This window comes from Styela clava, chromosome 5 (genome assembly GCF_964204865.1).
Source record: "Styela clava chromosome 5, kaStyClav1.hap1.2, whole genome shotgun sequence".
In the NCBI taxonomy this organism is placed as follows: Eukaryota; Metazoa; Chordata; class Ascidiacea; order Stolidobranchia; family Styelidae; genus Styela; species Styela clava.
In genome coordinates, this window is record NC_135254.1 from 5,710,262 (window position 1) to 5,723,609 (window position 13,348).

At 36.1% G+C, this 13,348-nt stretch overlaps 2 protein-coding genes and 1 pseudogene across 2 annotated transcripts; 1 reads left to right on the forward strand and 2 right to left on the reverse strand.

Annotated features, from left to right (window-relative positions):
• Nucleotides 1-1,034: 1,034 nt before the first annotated feature.
• On the forward strand, nucleotides 1,035-3,530 carry LOC144422740 (uncharacterized). Its single transcript, XM_078112502.1, has one exon. It carries the CDS (start codon nucleotides 1,528-1,530, stop codon nucleotides 2,452-2,454), a length of 927 nt encoding a protein of 308 aa, XP_077968628.1. The 5' UTR covers nucleotides 1,035-1,527; the 3' UTR covers nucleotides 2,455-3,530.
• Nucleotides 3,531-8,356: 4,826 nt separating this feature from the next.
• Nucleotides 8,357-9,748, reverse strand: LOC144422738 (uncharacterized). The gene has a single exon (XM_078112497.1). It carries the CDS (start codon nucleotides 9,746-9,748, stop codon nucleotides 8,516-8,518), a length of 1,233 nt encoding a protein of 410 aa, XP_077968623.1. The 3' UTR covers nucleotides 8,357-8,515.
• Nucleotides 9,749-10,622: 874 nt separating this feature from the next.
• LOC144422746 (uncharacterized) lies at nucleotides 10,623-13,013 on the reverse strand (annotated as a pseudogene).
• Between the last annotated feature and the right edge of the window lie 335 nt (nucleotides 13,014-13,348).

The following is a 13,348-nucleotide window of genomic DNA, read 5'->3' on the forward strand; positions in this document are numbered from 1 at the left end:
AGATTAAGTTGAATTTTAAATTGAACTTTACAATCGGATTTACCGTGTGTTTGATATAAATTATCATTTATAAAGATAACCGCGCAGAATAAAAAAAAGCTATCCGTCGAGAATATTAATACTTCAAAGACTTCGATAGAAGCCCGTTAAAATACTTCATTGTGGATTGAAACGGTTTGCATCAGATATATTTACGTATGCATTTCCTGATTAAAATGACTAACGTGTTATTATGCTCATCTGAAGTATCGAAAATAACGAACGAAAGATGTAAACATAGGACGACGGAAGTTTCAAATAATGCATTTTCGTCGTGACGTCAATGTTACGTTACGACGACGATCTAGCGTCTTATCTTCACGCAACGACGTGATTACGTCATCCGCATCGGAAGCCTCTTTCTCTCTGTGCGTCGCGGTTACGCAGTGAAGAAAATGACTGTCCGAAGTTAGGGCAGTGAAGGATAACGGTCAGATGGCAAGAAATATCGATTATTTCAATAGTAAAAATAGTCCAATTGAACCGAAATTTGCAGGGAATGTAAATTACCGCACGAATGTTTTACCGAGCAATTTTGGCACCGTTTGGACAATAAATGGCCGAGTTATTGACGAAAATATAGTAATTTTGTCCGAAGTTAGGCGCTTTTACGGTACTCATGGTCGCAAAAGACGATGAAACAAGTATAACCTGTGTAACCTATTTTTTTCAAAACTGGGAATTAAGTCCTAAAATGATATGTAAATATATTTGAAAATCTTTTTTAAGATTTGTGTGCATAATACCACACGCTCAAAATTTTTTTGTGATTCACTTCTATTTTGCACAAGGTGGTTATTTCAGTGTGCAGGAAACCACTTATTATCTACCTCAGCTAAAACTCTTCCAGAGCAAAAATAGACTACTGAACTATTTGATTTACGAATAGATGGAAAATATGTTTGAACAAGTGAAAAATTCCAATTGTTACGTTACCTTAAATTTGTTGCCATTGGCTATTGTCAAGGAAGTAAATGGTTTCGTTAAAATCAATGACTGGTGTTAGAATAGGTATTTTGTGAAGCACTAACAAACATGATAATTAATATTTAAAATTGCAGGAACATCTTTATAATTCATTCACTTTATTGTCAATAGTTATTTTTGTGTATGATTCTACCGAAACAAACAAACATGCCCTAAGAGGGAAACACTTGTTAGCCAAAAATACAGTATTTTATTGATTACAGCAGTCAATATCAAATTGTTATTGATTTATCATTTTTTTTTATTATGAAATACATAAATGCAGAAATGTGACTATTTGTGGCAATATTCTTAATAATTGGTATAATATAAAATGTAATCTGTCAACCTTTTTTTATGCCAGAAGAGTTGTTTTGGTTCAGTGACTGTATGGTCCTCCCAACCTCCTATCAATTCTGTTGTTAGTCGATTATCCATCTTTTACTTATTGAATGTTGTTTTTTGTTTGATTTGTTGGGTAATGACTGGATACTTGATTTTTAGATATTCTGTATTAAAATCATGGAATCCACTGAAAATCTATTTCCCTGCCTTATCTGTGATGAAAACCTCTCATCAGGGCCAAGATTGAAAAAGCATATGTTTTTGCACATTGACGATGGAACTGGCGATTTGAATGAACATGCAACTGATATGCCTATCAACACTGTGAAGGAGCATTACGGAGAAGTTATTGCAAGTAAAACTTCTTCACATAGTGATGGTGAAAAGAAACCATATGTTCTTGTGCAATGTCGAGAAAGTGGTTTGATCGATAAAACTGGAACTGGGAAAATTGATGTAACCTATATAAACACTAACATCAGACCAGGGTCAAATTTACAAACTAGCAGTGAAGATAAACGAATTCTTTGCCAACAATGCGGGAAGAACTTCAAATCAAATCAGAATTTAAATCTGCATATGAGAACCCATACTGGTGAAAAACCTTACATATGTAAGCAATGCGAAAAGGCTTTTACACAACTATCTCATCTAAAAGTGCACAAGCGAACTCATACTAGAGAAAAACCCTATATTTGTAAACAATGTGGAAAGTGTTTTACACAATCATCGAATTTACGAGTGCATAAGCGAATTCATACTGGGGAGAAACCCTATATCTGTAAACAATGTGGTAATAGTTTTTCGCAATCATCTAGTTTACAAGATCATATACTAACTCATACTGGAGAGAAACCTCATGTTTGCAAGCAATGTGGCAAATGTTTTTCACGATTGTCTAATTTACAAGTACATGAGCGAACTCATACTGAAGAGAAATCTTATGTTTGTGAACAATGTGGAAAAGTTTTTTTGCAGCCGTCCGGTTTACATGTGCATAAGCGAACTCATACTGGGGAGAAACCTTATGTTTGTAAACAATGTGGTAAGAATTTTTCACACATATCCAGTTTACATACCCATGAGCGAATTCATACTGGATAGAAACCTCAAATTTGTAAACATTGTGGCATCTTTGTTTTTATCAAGTTTATGTGTGAATGAACAAAGTCACACTTGAAAGACTTCTTATGTCTGTAAAAAATGTGGTAAGGATTCGCGCAATTACTTCATTTAGATTGGTATGAGCAAACTCACACATGAAAAAGACCCGACCCTGTTTACAATTAATGATGAGCTTTTTGAGTAAAATTCATTTACAAAAACAATTTATACTGACAACATAAGGAAGAACCCACATGTTTGTGTAAAAGGTTTCTTAAATAATGGATCGTTAGAAAGACGTTTGTCCTATGCTTGTAAGCAACGTAATGCAATAACCTAATTACAATGCAGGTATAATTTACTTGTGTTCTTTTGAAATTTTGGTTGAATTTAAAAAGTCGAAACTTTGAAAATGTTTTTATACAAGTTTTGAAATATTTTCTGCCATATTCATTCGTGCGTTTGTTTTTATACTAGGAGTATAATAAATGACATTAATAGTTATTTTATTGGCCATTAGGCAATGTGGGATACCGTATAGTCTTTAGATCCGAAATCCTTTAAACTGCGATGCCAACATTGTTAGACAATTCGAGAAAAGAAATTTTTGTACTATATTTTGTCCTTATCGTGACGGAGGAAAAAATACATGATTTTACTTATTTTTTTAACAAGCTAATTTAATTCCAAGTTTCAAATAACCAATGAGATTAAAATATTTTTCTCTTGGTGTAGAATATGTACTATTCATTGTGCCTTGAAAACTTAGATCGTTAATGATGATGACGGTATCATAATGAAGTGAAGGGCACTTTCACAATTGTAAATTGATTTTTACAAATCTATAAGCCTGCTTTCATGAACCAGCAAATATGTATTGATCAATTTGGATATCTCTAGAAACAGATTTATCGCTATACACTTTCATGTGCATTATGAATTTTCTTATCAGTAATTGCTATCGTTTTCCCGAAGAGAAATTCACATGCTAAAAAGCACCGCCAAAAAATTTTGTCGAATTTTTTAAATATACTTTCACATGTAATAAACGTTTCAGTGTTGTGACACAAAAATTCTGTTTAGGGGTAAACACAAAATTGTTCAGGATGCTTAAGTATATTGTGGAGGTACCATAGACATCTTAGCACTAGGCAGCATGCAGCAAATGAGACAGAGAGCTTAACAGTGACGTCATAACTCATAAATATCATTTTTATTGCGTTTTATGTCGATGGTCATTTGAAATATTCATTATTTTCTAGATATTTTGCTTCATGGAGAATTATATCGAAATTACAGAACCAAAGACATATTTCCCGGCCTTCATCTGGCCAATTCGAATATCGCGACCTTCGAATCTTGTGTTTATCCTTCTCCAGGAGTGCGTAACACGCAGTGGCGGCGCGTCAATAGGGCCAATGCCACGGTTGTTTTTTCGGTATAATAAAAAATATTCGAAAAATACCACAATATCGGTTGCACAGACTGTCTACACTAGCCATATTCTCCCGACATGATTCATTTTTCGCTCGCAAAGCCTTCGCCGAACGTCGACGGGGCGACGCCGATTTTGCCCCGGTTGCTCATTGTATATCGTATTCTCTCTTTTATCTTCCACTCGCCACGTTTGTCTCGTTTGTTTTCTGTTTTTTTACTAAATCATCGGGGCTAGCCCCGAAATTATGACGACACAATGCCGACGTTTCTTACAACAACGTGTTGACATATCCACGCATTCCTTCTCGTTCGTTGGTTGCTTGAAGAATTGATAGTTTCCTCGCCTTCGTTTTTCCACATTCCTTTTGAGCTCCTCACTTCTTTCCGGCTTCGCATTTCTTAGCCTTAGACCTCATAATGAATAAGGTTGACGCACTACTTCGCACTCCGTTTTCGCAGCTGCCGGTGGAACAAAAATTAGAGGTACAACGTCTTGGGCCTTATCAACCAAAAAATTGTTCACTGGAACAATCCCATGACGGAGGAAAGCGTCGGCGTACATTCTGCGCAGAAACTTGGTATAAAAAACACGAATGGTTGTTACAGCGAGGACAAAAATGCACTTTTTTGTTTTTATTGCCTACTTTTTGCTACCGCCCGTGACTCACGTTGGTGTAAATTTGGTTTTAAAGATCTTAAACATCTTTCCGAGCGTGCCAGGGATCATCAATCTTCTATGGAGCATCTGGACAATGCAGTAAAATACCGAACATTCGGAAATGTTAATATTGCAGCACAGTTGGATGAAGGACGCGCGGTTTCTATTCGTCGGCACAACCAAAACGTCGAGAAAAACCGCCATGTTCTCGGTCGATTGATAGATGTTTTGAAGTTCATTGGTTGTCACGAGCTGTCCTTCCGTGGGCACGATGAACGGATTGGCTCTTCTAATAGAGGGGTATTTTTGGATATGGTGGAATACACCGCATCCCTAGATACAGTATTGAGAGATCATCTTGATGCCGCAACTGTTTCGAAAGGGACATCTAAGGATATCCAAAATGATTTGCTCGACTCAATGTATAAAATTTATTTACAACATTTGGCTCTGGAAATTCAAAATTGCCAGTTCCTTTCGATTCAGTCTGACGAGACAACTGACATCACGTGCGTTTCCCAACTGGCTGTGATTTTTCGGTTTGTGAAAGATGGTAAACCTACCGAGAGATTTCACAGCTTTGTACCAATCGTTGATTGCACGGCTTGCGGGATATCGGCTGTACTGAAAGAAGTGTTACAGCCTTACAACGCGAAGTCAAAATTGCTCAAACTTATGACGGCGCGGCAGTCATGAGTGGGTTGAAACATGGTGTTCAAGTTTATATAAAAGAAGATTTTCCTCATGCGCATTCAATTTAACCTCGTTATTAAAAATGTATGTCTTGATACCCCTCTCGTCCGTATATTTTTTGCAAATGTTTCGGGGTTTTCTTCATTTTTTTCCGTTTCGCCGAAGCGCTCTGACCTCCTTCGCCAGATATGTAGCCGCCGTCTCCCAGCTTGTGCACCAACACGTTGGAACTTCCAATCACGCGTGGTGCAGGGCGTGTCCGAAATTAGGTCTGAGCTCATTGAGTGTTTCAATGGCATTCAGAGCTCTCCGGTTTGGGACGAACGCTCTGTGAGGGAGGCGGCAGGTCTAAAGCGTCTGCTAGAAGATGGTGAGTTTTCATATTTTCTCCACAATATTCTATCACGTGGATGTATTATACGGCGCATTGCAGTCAAGGCTAATGGATGGAGCGTCTGTGCAGTCGTGTATTTCAGACTTCTGCGATGCTGTATCTCGTATCCGGGAAACAATAAAATACGACACATGGAGTGCTTCTTTACGCCGCGGGCAAACAACGCAGCGTTTGATTTTGTCTGCAAAGGAATGCTGTGACATTCTGGTGAATCAAATAGGCGATCGTCTGCGCACTGAACACCTTGCCGCGTTCTCTTTGATGAACCCCAAAAAATTTTCAAAATTTGCACGTCAATTTCCCATCCATTTGTTGGCTACTGTCTCCAAATTTTACCCCATGATAAACGTGGGTAAATTGGAAAATGAATGTATATACACCAATCAAACTTTTTTGAACATCACATCAACTTGCGCGCTCTATGGGTTCCTCATAGCTAACACTCTAGTAACTACCTTTGCGGCGTCTGCAAAATTTCTGGACATCATTTTGACGACGCCTAGTTCTTCCGCCGACGCAGAGCGAACATTCAGCACGCTGAAGCGTATTAAAACGTATCTCAGAAACACAATGAAGCAAGATAGATTAAATTCCTTGGCTGTTTTATTCATTCACAGAGGCGTAATTTCTGGGATGCATGACTTTAATCAGCGCGTTATTGAGCATTTTGCTTCCAAGAAACCGCGGCGTGTTGCATATATGTTCAAGCAGTAGAAGTCTAGCAGCATATATATCTATGAGTGAGCGACGCATGTCCTTATCTTTGCATTAACTTTCCTTTCTTCATAGTAACGTTTTAAACCTTATTTTAAGTTTTGTCTGCTTTCCCGAAGTTTCTGTTAATATGTCATTGTATTTATCTGGGTAAATATTGCCTTTCCTTTTGAAAGAGGTTTCAAAATAAACTATGTCTATATTTATTAATCCCTTGACTTGGACCGGTTTTAAAGACACTTTCTTATCGTTAAAAATTGTCGCTTTTTCCGATTGGTTGTTACCGATGGAATGGTTTTTATACTCCTAAAATGATGGGAGAACTTACAGCGCTCATCCTGTCCCCGTAGATGAGGGTGACTTGGTCCCGCAGTAGCTTGCCCCGGTTGTCAAAATGGCCGCCACTGAATTATGCCCTAACCTGGTACACATACTATGGGAGTACCCAATATTCTTTATAGCTCTAATCAGATTTTAAGCTTGTGGTAATACATGGAGATAACTGAAAAATTCATGACATTCTCAGGTGCTCCTAAAGTATGCGCACCAAGATGTCGTATAACCTGAACCCTAACCTGGTACATAACCTTAGTTCATGTTGTGCGCCATCTTGGTGCGCATACTTCAGGAGTTCCCTTTTTCAAAGCGTTATCTTTTGAGCCCACAGGTACAATTTATTATTTTTTCAGTTGAAATATCAAATTGAAACAGGAAGTCGATTGGATTTACAATTAATTGTTTTAGCCAGAGCCACACACAGGTACAGAAACAAATAGAAAAATTACATACTGAAATGTTGAATTGAAACAGACAATTAGATTTACTAATCACATTCTGAATTCTCACACCAGAGGATTGAGTATTTTATGAATTCAGTGCCACTTTTGGGTTAAAATATGAACACCTAGAAGAGGACTGCATTTTATATGTACATTCAATGAAATACTGTATTTTTTGGCATCTTTGTTTATTTCAGTAGAATCATGATCACGCAAAGAAATACCTATTAACAAGAAGAGAGCTGTGCTCAAATATATGAACACGTTAACCAACCGGTACCCACAAAAAATTCAGAGTTTCGCGTGGAAATAATTTAAAGAATCAAACCGGGCAGCCAGTGTTCCCATGGATAAAATATTAACAGCGAATTTTTAGACGAAATATCAGATTTATTGCGATATTTAGAAATAAATAAAAGTAATAGTCTTCTGGCAAAAAATCAATCTTTACTCACTGAAAATTTCAAAGCCATTGGTCCAGTAGTCAAAGAGAAAAGCGATTTTTTTAAAAAAAATGATGGAGACAAATAATAACAATAACAACAAAATTTTGAAAACAATCGTTATATCCACTACGTGTCCAATAAAGCGGGTGAATGATAAAGATGTTTCTGAAATTTGCAATCTTGATTTTAGAGTTTTTAGTTCGTCATCAAGGAAAAACACAAAATATCTATTCTAACAGTCATTGTTTTGACCAAAACCATTTACTTCCCTAACAATAGCCAATCTCAACAAATTTAAGGTAACGTAACAATTGGAAATTTTCACTTGTTCAAACATATTTTCCATCTATTTGTAAATCAAATAGTTCAGTAGTCTATTTTGCTCTGGAAGAGTTTTAGCTGAGGTAGATTATAAGTGGTTTTGTACACTAAAATAACCACCTTGTGCAAAATGGAAAAAAATTTGAGCGTGCAATATTATGCACACAAGTCACAAAATATATTTACATAACATTTTCAATTCAGTAGTTGATTAAAACTGGTAAACTGTTCCGTCACCTAACATGTTCCTGAAATTTTCAATATTGATTTTTGTGTTTGTTAGTTCGTCATTGAGGAAAACACAAAATATCTATTCTAACACCAGTCATTGTTTTGACCAAAACCATTTACTTCCGTAACAATAGCCAATGACAACAAATTAAAGGTAGTATAACAATTGGAATTTTTGCACTTGTTCAAACATATTTTCCACCTATTAGTGATTGAAACTACAAAAAAATTTTGAGCGTGTGCCACAATATATTTACAACATCTTCAGACTTATTTCCCAGTTTGGAAAAAAATGAGGTTACACAGGTTAAACTTGTTTTGTCATCTACTTTTTTCATCCATGAGCATGCCTTTGTAAAACATTTTTCACAAACTCCTACCACATTATTTACATTTCTCTTTGGTTACAAATATGAGTTTTTTTTCCAATATGAGTTCGCTCATGCACGTGTAATGTGTGTAATCGTGCAAAGCTTCTACCGCAGTGTTTACAAATATACGGCTTCTCTCCGGTGTGAATTCGTTCATGCCTACGTAGTTGAGCTTTTTCTTTGAAACTATTTCCGCATTGTTCACAATCATAAGGCCTTTCTCCAGTGTGAGTTCGCTTGTGCACATTTAAATGATACGATCGCGAAAAACCCTTTCCACAATGTTTACAAAAATAAGGCTTTTCCTCAGTATGAGTACGCTCATGCTCTCGTAAATTGGATAATCGTGCACAAGTTTTTGCGCAGTATTTACAAACAAAAGGTCTATCTCCAGTATGAGTTTTCTCGTGTCTACATAAACTAGTTAAGTGCGGAAAACCTCTTCCACATTGTTTACAAACGTACGGCTTTTCTCCGGTATGAATTCGCTCATGAGCGAGTAAAGTGGATGATCGTGAAAAGCTCTTTCCACATTGTTTACAAACATAAGGCTTATCTCCGGTATGAATTCGCTCATGAGCGAGTAAAGTGGATGATCGTGAAAAGCTCTTTCCACATTGTTTACAAACATAAGGCTTATCTCCAGTATGACTACGTACATGCCTATTTAATTGACCTAACTGCGAAAATCCCTTACCGCACTCTTTACAGATGTAAGGTTTCTTTCCAGAATGAGTACGGTCATGCACACGTGAATGAGATAATTGCGAAAATCTTTTACAGACATGCGGTTTCTCTCCAGTATGAGTTCGCTTGTGCACATTTAAATTGGATGATTGCGAATAACTCTTCCCACATTGTTTACAAATATATGGTTTCTCCCCTGTATGAGTCCTCATGTGCACTTTCAAAATATGCTTCCCTTTCAATTTCTTCCCACATGTTTGGCAAACATATGTTCCATTTCCACTGTTGGTTTCGACAAGTGACTGGATTTGTAACTTCCCTTCTGATACAGGAGTTATGTTAATTGGCCCACTGTTATCTGAATTTTCAGTTTGATGAATCAAACTGCCCATTAAATATTGTGCATTAACATCGAGTTTCACTTCATCCCCACTTAGTAAATAACTTTTTTTTGTGATAACATTCCCACAATGATCATCTGAGTTGGTTGGCTGACTAGTTCCCACAGTGTTACCAGATTCATCATCATGAATAAGCGATCCTGAATGATGGAAAGTTTTCATCACGAATAGGGCAGAGAAAAAGAATTCTATAATTTCGATATAATTTTTTGTAATGTAGAATATCTAAAAATGAGAGTAAATATTTTGCATTTATTATCATTGAGGTCATTTCAATTTTGTAGCATGTACTGAAAGCCTAACCTAGGATATATTCCCCTTAGTGAGACTAGTAAATAATATAAACATATTAGTGAAAAAGTCTCGATGCGATACCCGGTTTCAATACCATACTCTATACTGCTCTAATCAGATACAGAGCTTGTGTTGATAAGTAACATGAATATAACTGAACAAATCAAGACATTTCCGAATTGCTACCTTTTGAGCACACAGGTACGGAGACAATTTATAATTTTTTTTAAACGAAATTCATACTGAAATATTAAAGTGAAACCGGAAGTCTATCATATTTACTTATTACATTATGAATTTTCTGAGTATTTGATGAGTTGGGCTAAAATATGAACATTTAAAAGAGAATTGAATCTTCTTAGAATATTGACTGCTGTAATCATTGAAATACTGTATTTTGGGCTGACAAGTGTTTGTTTGTTTCGGTTGAATCATACACAAAAAAATAACTATTGACAATAAAGTGGATGAATTATAAAGATGTTCCTGCTATTTGCTTTGCAAAATAACTAGTCTAACATCAGTTATTGTTTTGACCAGAACCATTCACTTCCTTAACAATAGCCAATGGCAACAAATTAAAGGTAGTGTAACAATTGAAATTTTTTCACTTGTTCAAACATATTTCCCATCTATTTGTAAATCAAATAGTTCCGTAGACTATTTTGCTCTGGAAGAGTTTTAGCTGAGGTAGTGTACACTGAAATAACCACCTTGTTGCAAATAAAAGTGAATCCATAAAAAAATTTAGAGCGTGTTGTAATATGCACACAAATCTTAAAAAAGATTTCAAAATATATTTACATATCATATTAGGACTTAATTCCCAGTTTTGGAAAAAATAGGTTACACAGGTTATACTTGTTTCATCGTCTTCCTTTGCGACCATGAATATGCCTTCGTAAAATATTTTTCACATTGCTCACAAACATCGCAAAACCATGCGCATTAGTGAATGTTTAGGTAAACGTATATTCCAGAGAGGGAGGACAATAGTTGTATTCATCTGACGTACTCTTCCCACATTATTCATGTTTCTTTCCAGTATGAGTTCGCTCATGGACTCGTAATCCAGGCAATCGCGTAAAGCTGCTACCACATTGTTTACAAACATAGGGTTTCTACGGTATGAATTCTCACATGCACTTGTAATGTGTGTAATCGCGCAAAACTTCTACCACAATGTTTACAAATGTATGGCTTCTCTCCGGTATGAATTCGTTCATGCTTACGTAGAGGAGATTTTTCTGCAATACTATTTCCGCAATGTTTACAAACAAAAGGCTTTTCTCCAGTGTGAGTTTGCTGATGCGCATGTAAAAGAGACGATTACGAAAAACCCTTTCCACATTGTTCGCAAGCATAAGGTTTTTCTTTAGTATGAGTTCGCTCATGCTCTCGTAAAGTGCATATTCGTGAAAAAGCCATTGCGCAGTATTTACAAACAAAAAGCTTGTTCCCAGTATGAGTTTTCTCGTGTCTACGTAAGCTATTTAATTGCGAAAAAAATTTTCCGCATCGTTCACAAACGTATGGCTTTTCTCCAGTATGAACTCGCTCATGAGAATGTAACTGAGATGATCGTGAGAAACCCTTCCCACATTCTTTACAAACATAAGGCTTATCTCCAGTATGACTTCGTTCATGCCTATTTAGTGAGTTAACTGTGTAAAATCTTTTCTACACTCTTTGCAGATATAAGGTTTTTTCCCAGAATGAATTCGTTCATGTACACGTAAATTGGGTAATTGTGAAAATCCCTTTCTACATATTTTACAGACATACGGTTCCTCTTCAGTATGAGTTCGCTTATGCACATTTAAATAGGATGATTGCGAATAACTCTTCCCACATTGTTTACAAATATATGGTTTCTCCTCTGTATGAGTTCTCATGTGCACTTTCAAAATTTGCTTCGCTTTCAATTTATTCCCACATGTTTGGCAAACATATGGTCCATCCCCACTGTTGGTATCAACAAGTGACTGAATTTTTAACTTCCCTTGTGATACAAAAGTTATGTTAATTTCTCCACAATTATCTGATTTTTCAGTCTTTACATTGTGCATGAACATCGAGTTTCACTTTACCCCCACTAAGTAAATAGGTTTCCTTTGTGATGACATTCCCACAATGATCATCTGAGTTGGTTGGCTGACTAGTTCCCACAGTGTTACCAGATACAAATTCATCATCATGAATGGGTGATCCTGAATGACGGAAAGTTTTCATCACAAATAAGGCAGAGAAAAATGTCTTAGTTGGATCCTTTGATTTCGATATTATTTTTCTGTAATGAAGAATATCTAAAAATAAGAATAAACAAATTTTTTTTTCATTCTATTTTTTGTGTATTGTTTTATTTTTTGCGTATGGATTGAAATAAAATCCATCTATCTAGATATTTTAAATTTTTCAACTGCTGGCCATTATCATTAAAGTCTTTTATGTTTGTGATTAACTGCTTAAAAGTTCCTTGAAAGCACAGACTAGGTAAACTCGTGTGAAAGCATAATCTAGAAATTTGGTAACCTGGGATATACTTACACCCTTGGATGGGACTAGTAAATAGAAATATTTTTATCTGTGTCACAAGATAAATATAAACAACTCGGTATCGATATTGAATACCAGACAGCATACGCAAGATTCCTAACTTTCCAGTTAAGCTTCCACAGAAAAATATAGACAGATCATATCATTTAAAACTTGTTTCATAAAAAATTGAAGATCTTTTATAAAAAGACGCCGCCAATAATGCAAAAGTGCGAGATTTGAGCATGTTCCGATTCGTAAGTATGTTGATAGGTATTTGTCTGTCTGTTGGACACTTTCGTCGGTTACGCGATATCTCACGAAGGCTCCAAGTTTTGCATGTGCATTCATCAAATCTCGGACCAGAAGCCTGTTAGTTTTGGATGAATTATGTCGTATAATTAGCGAGTTGTTGATTAATTTGTGATGGGACACGCAGTATCGCTATTGAGTCAGAGCGAAGGATACACGCCGCTAGATTGATAAGTTGGCGGTCTCCGATCGCTATCTCATTCCAGTCAGGGTTTAAATTTCCCGCGCGATCTGCATTTCTCATACCAACTGGATAATTCCTAATTTTGAGCGTAGCTTTGGCGATGTATAAAATCATAACTTTATACAGAATCCTAAATTCAAATTTGTTAATAGCATTTTAGGATAATAAGAAACAAGGCAAAGTGCTTTCCAATGCTGTAAATTCCGGTTTTTAAAATTACTGATATGGAAATTTATATTTTCATCAGTACCAGTATGTCTGTATATATTATTATGTCACTTTCAATAATACTTGATTTTTCAACTAGCATTTGCTGGTATTAACTTTTTTCTTTCAACACCAAGGATAGCATGAAATCTAAGGTCCAATGGCGCAAACAATTACCCTGTTCCACTTTCCAAATTCCAAGAATGCCCTTCATTTGGTTCAATTGTGTC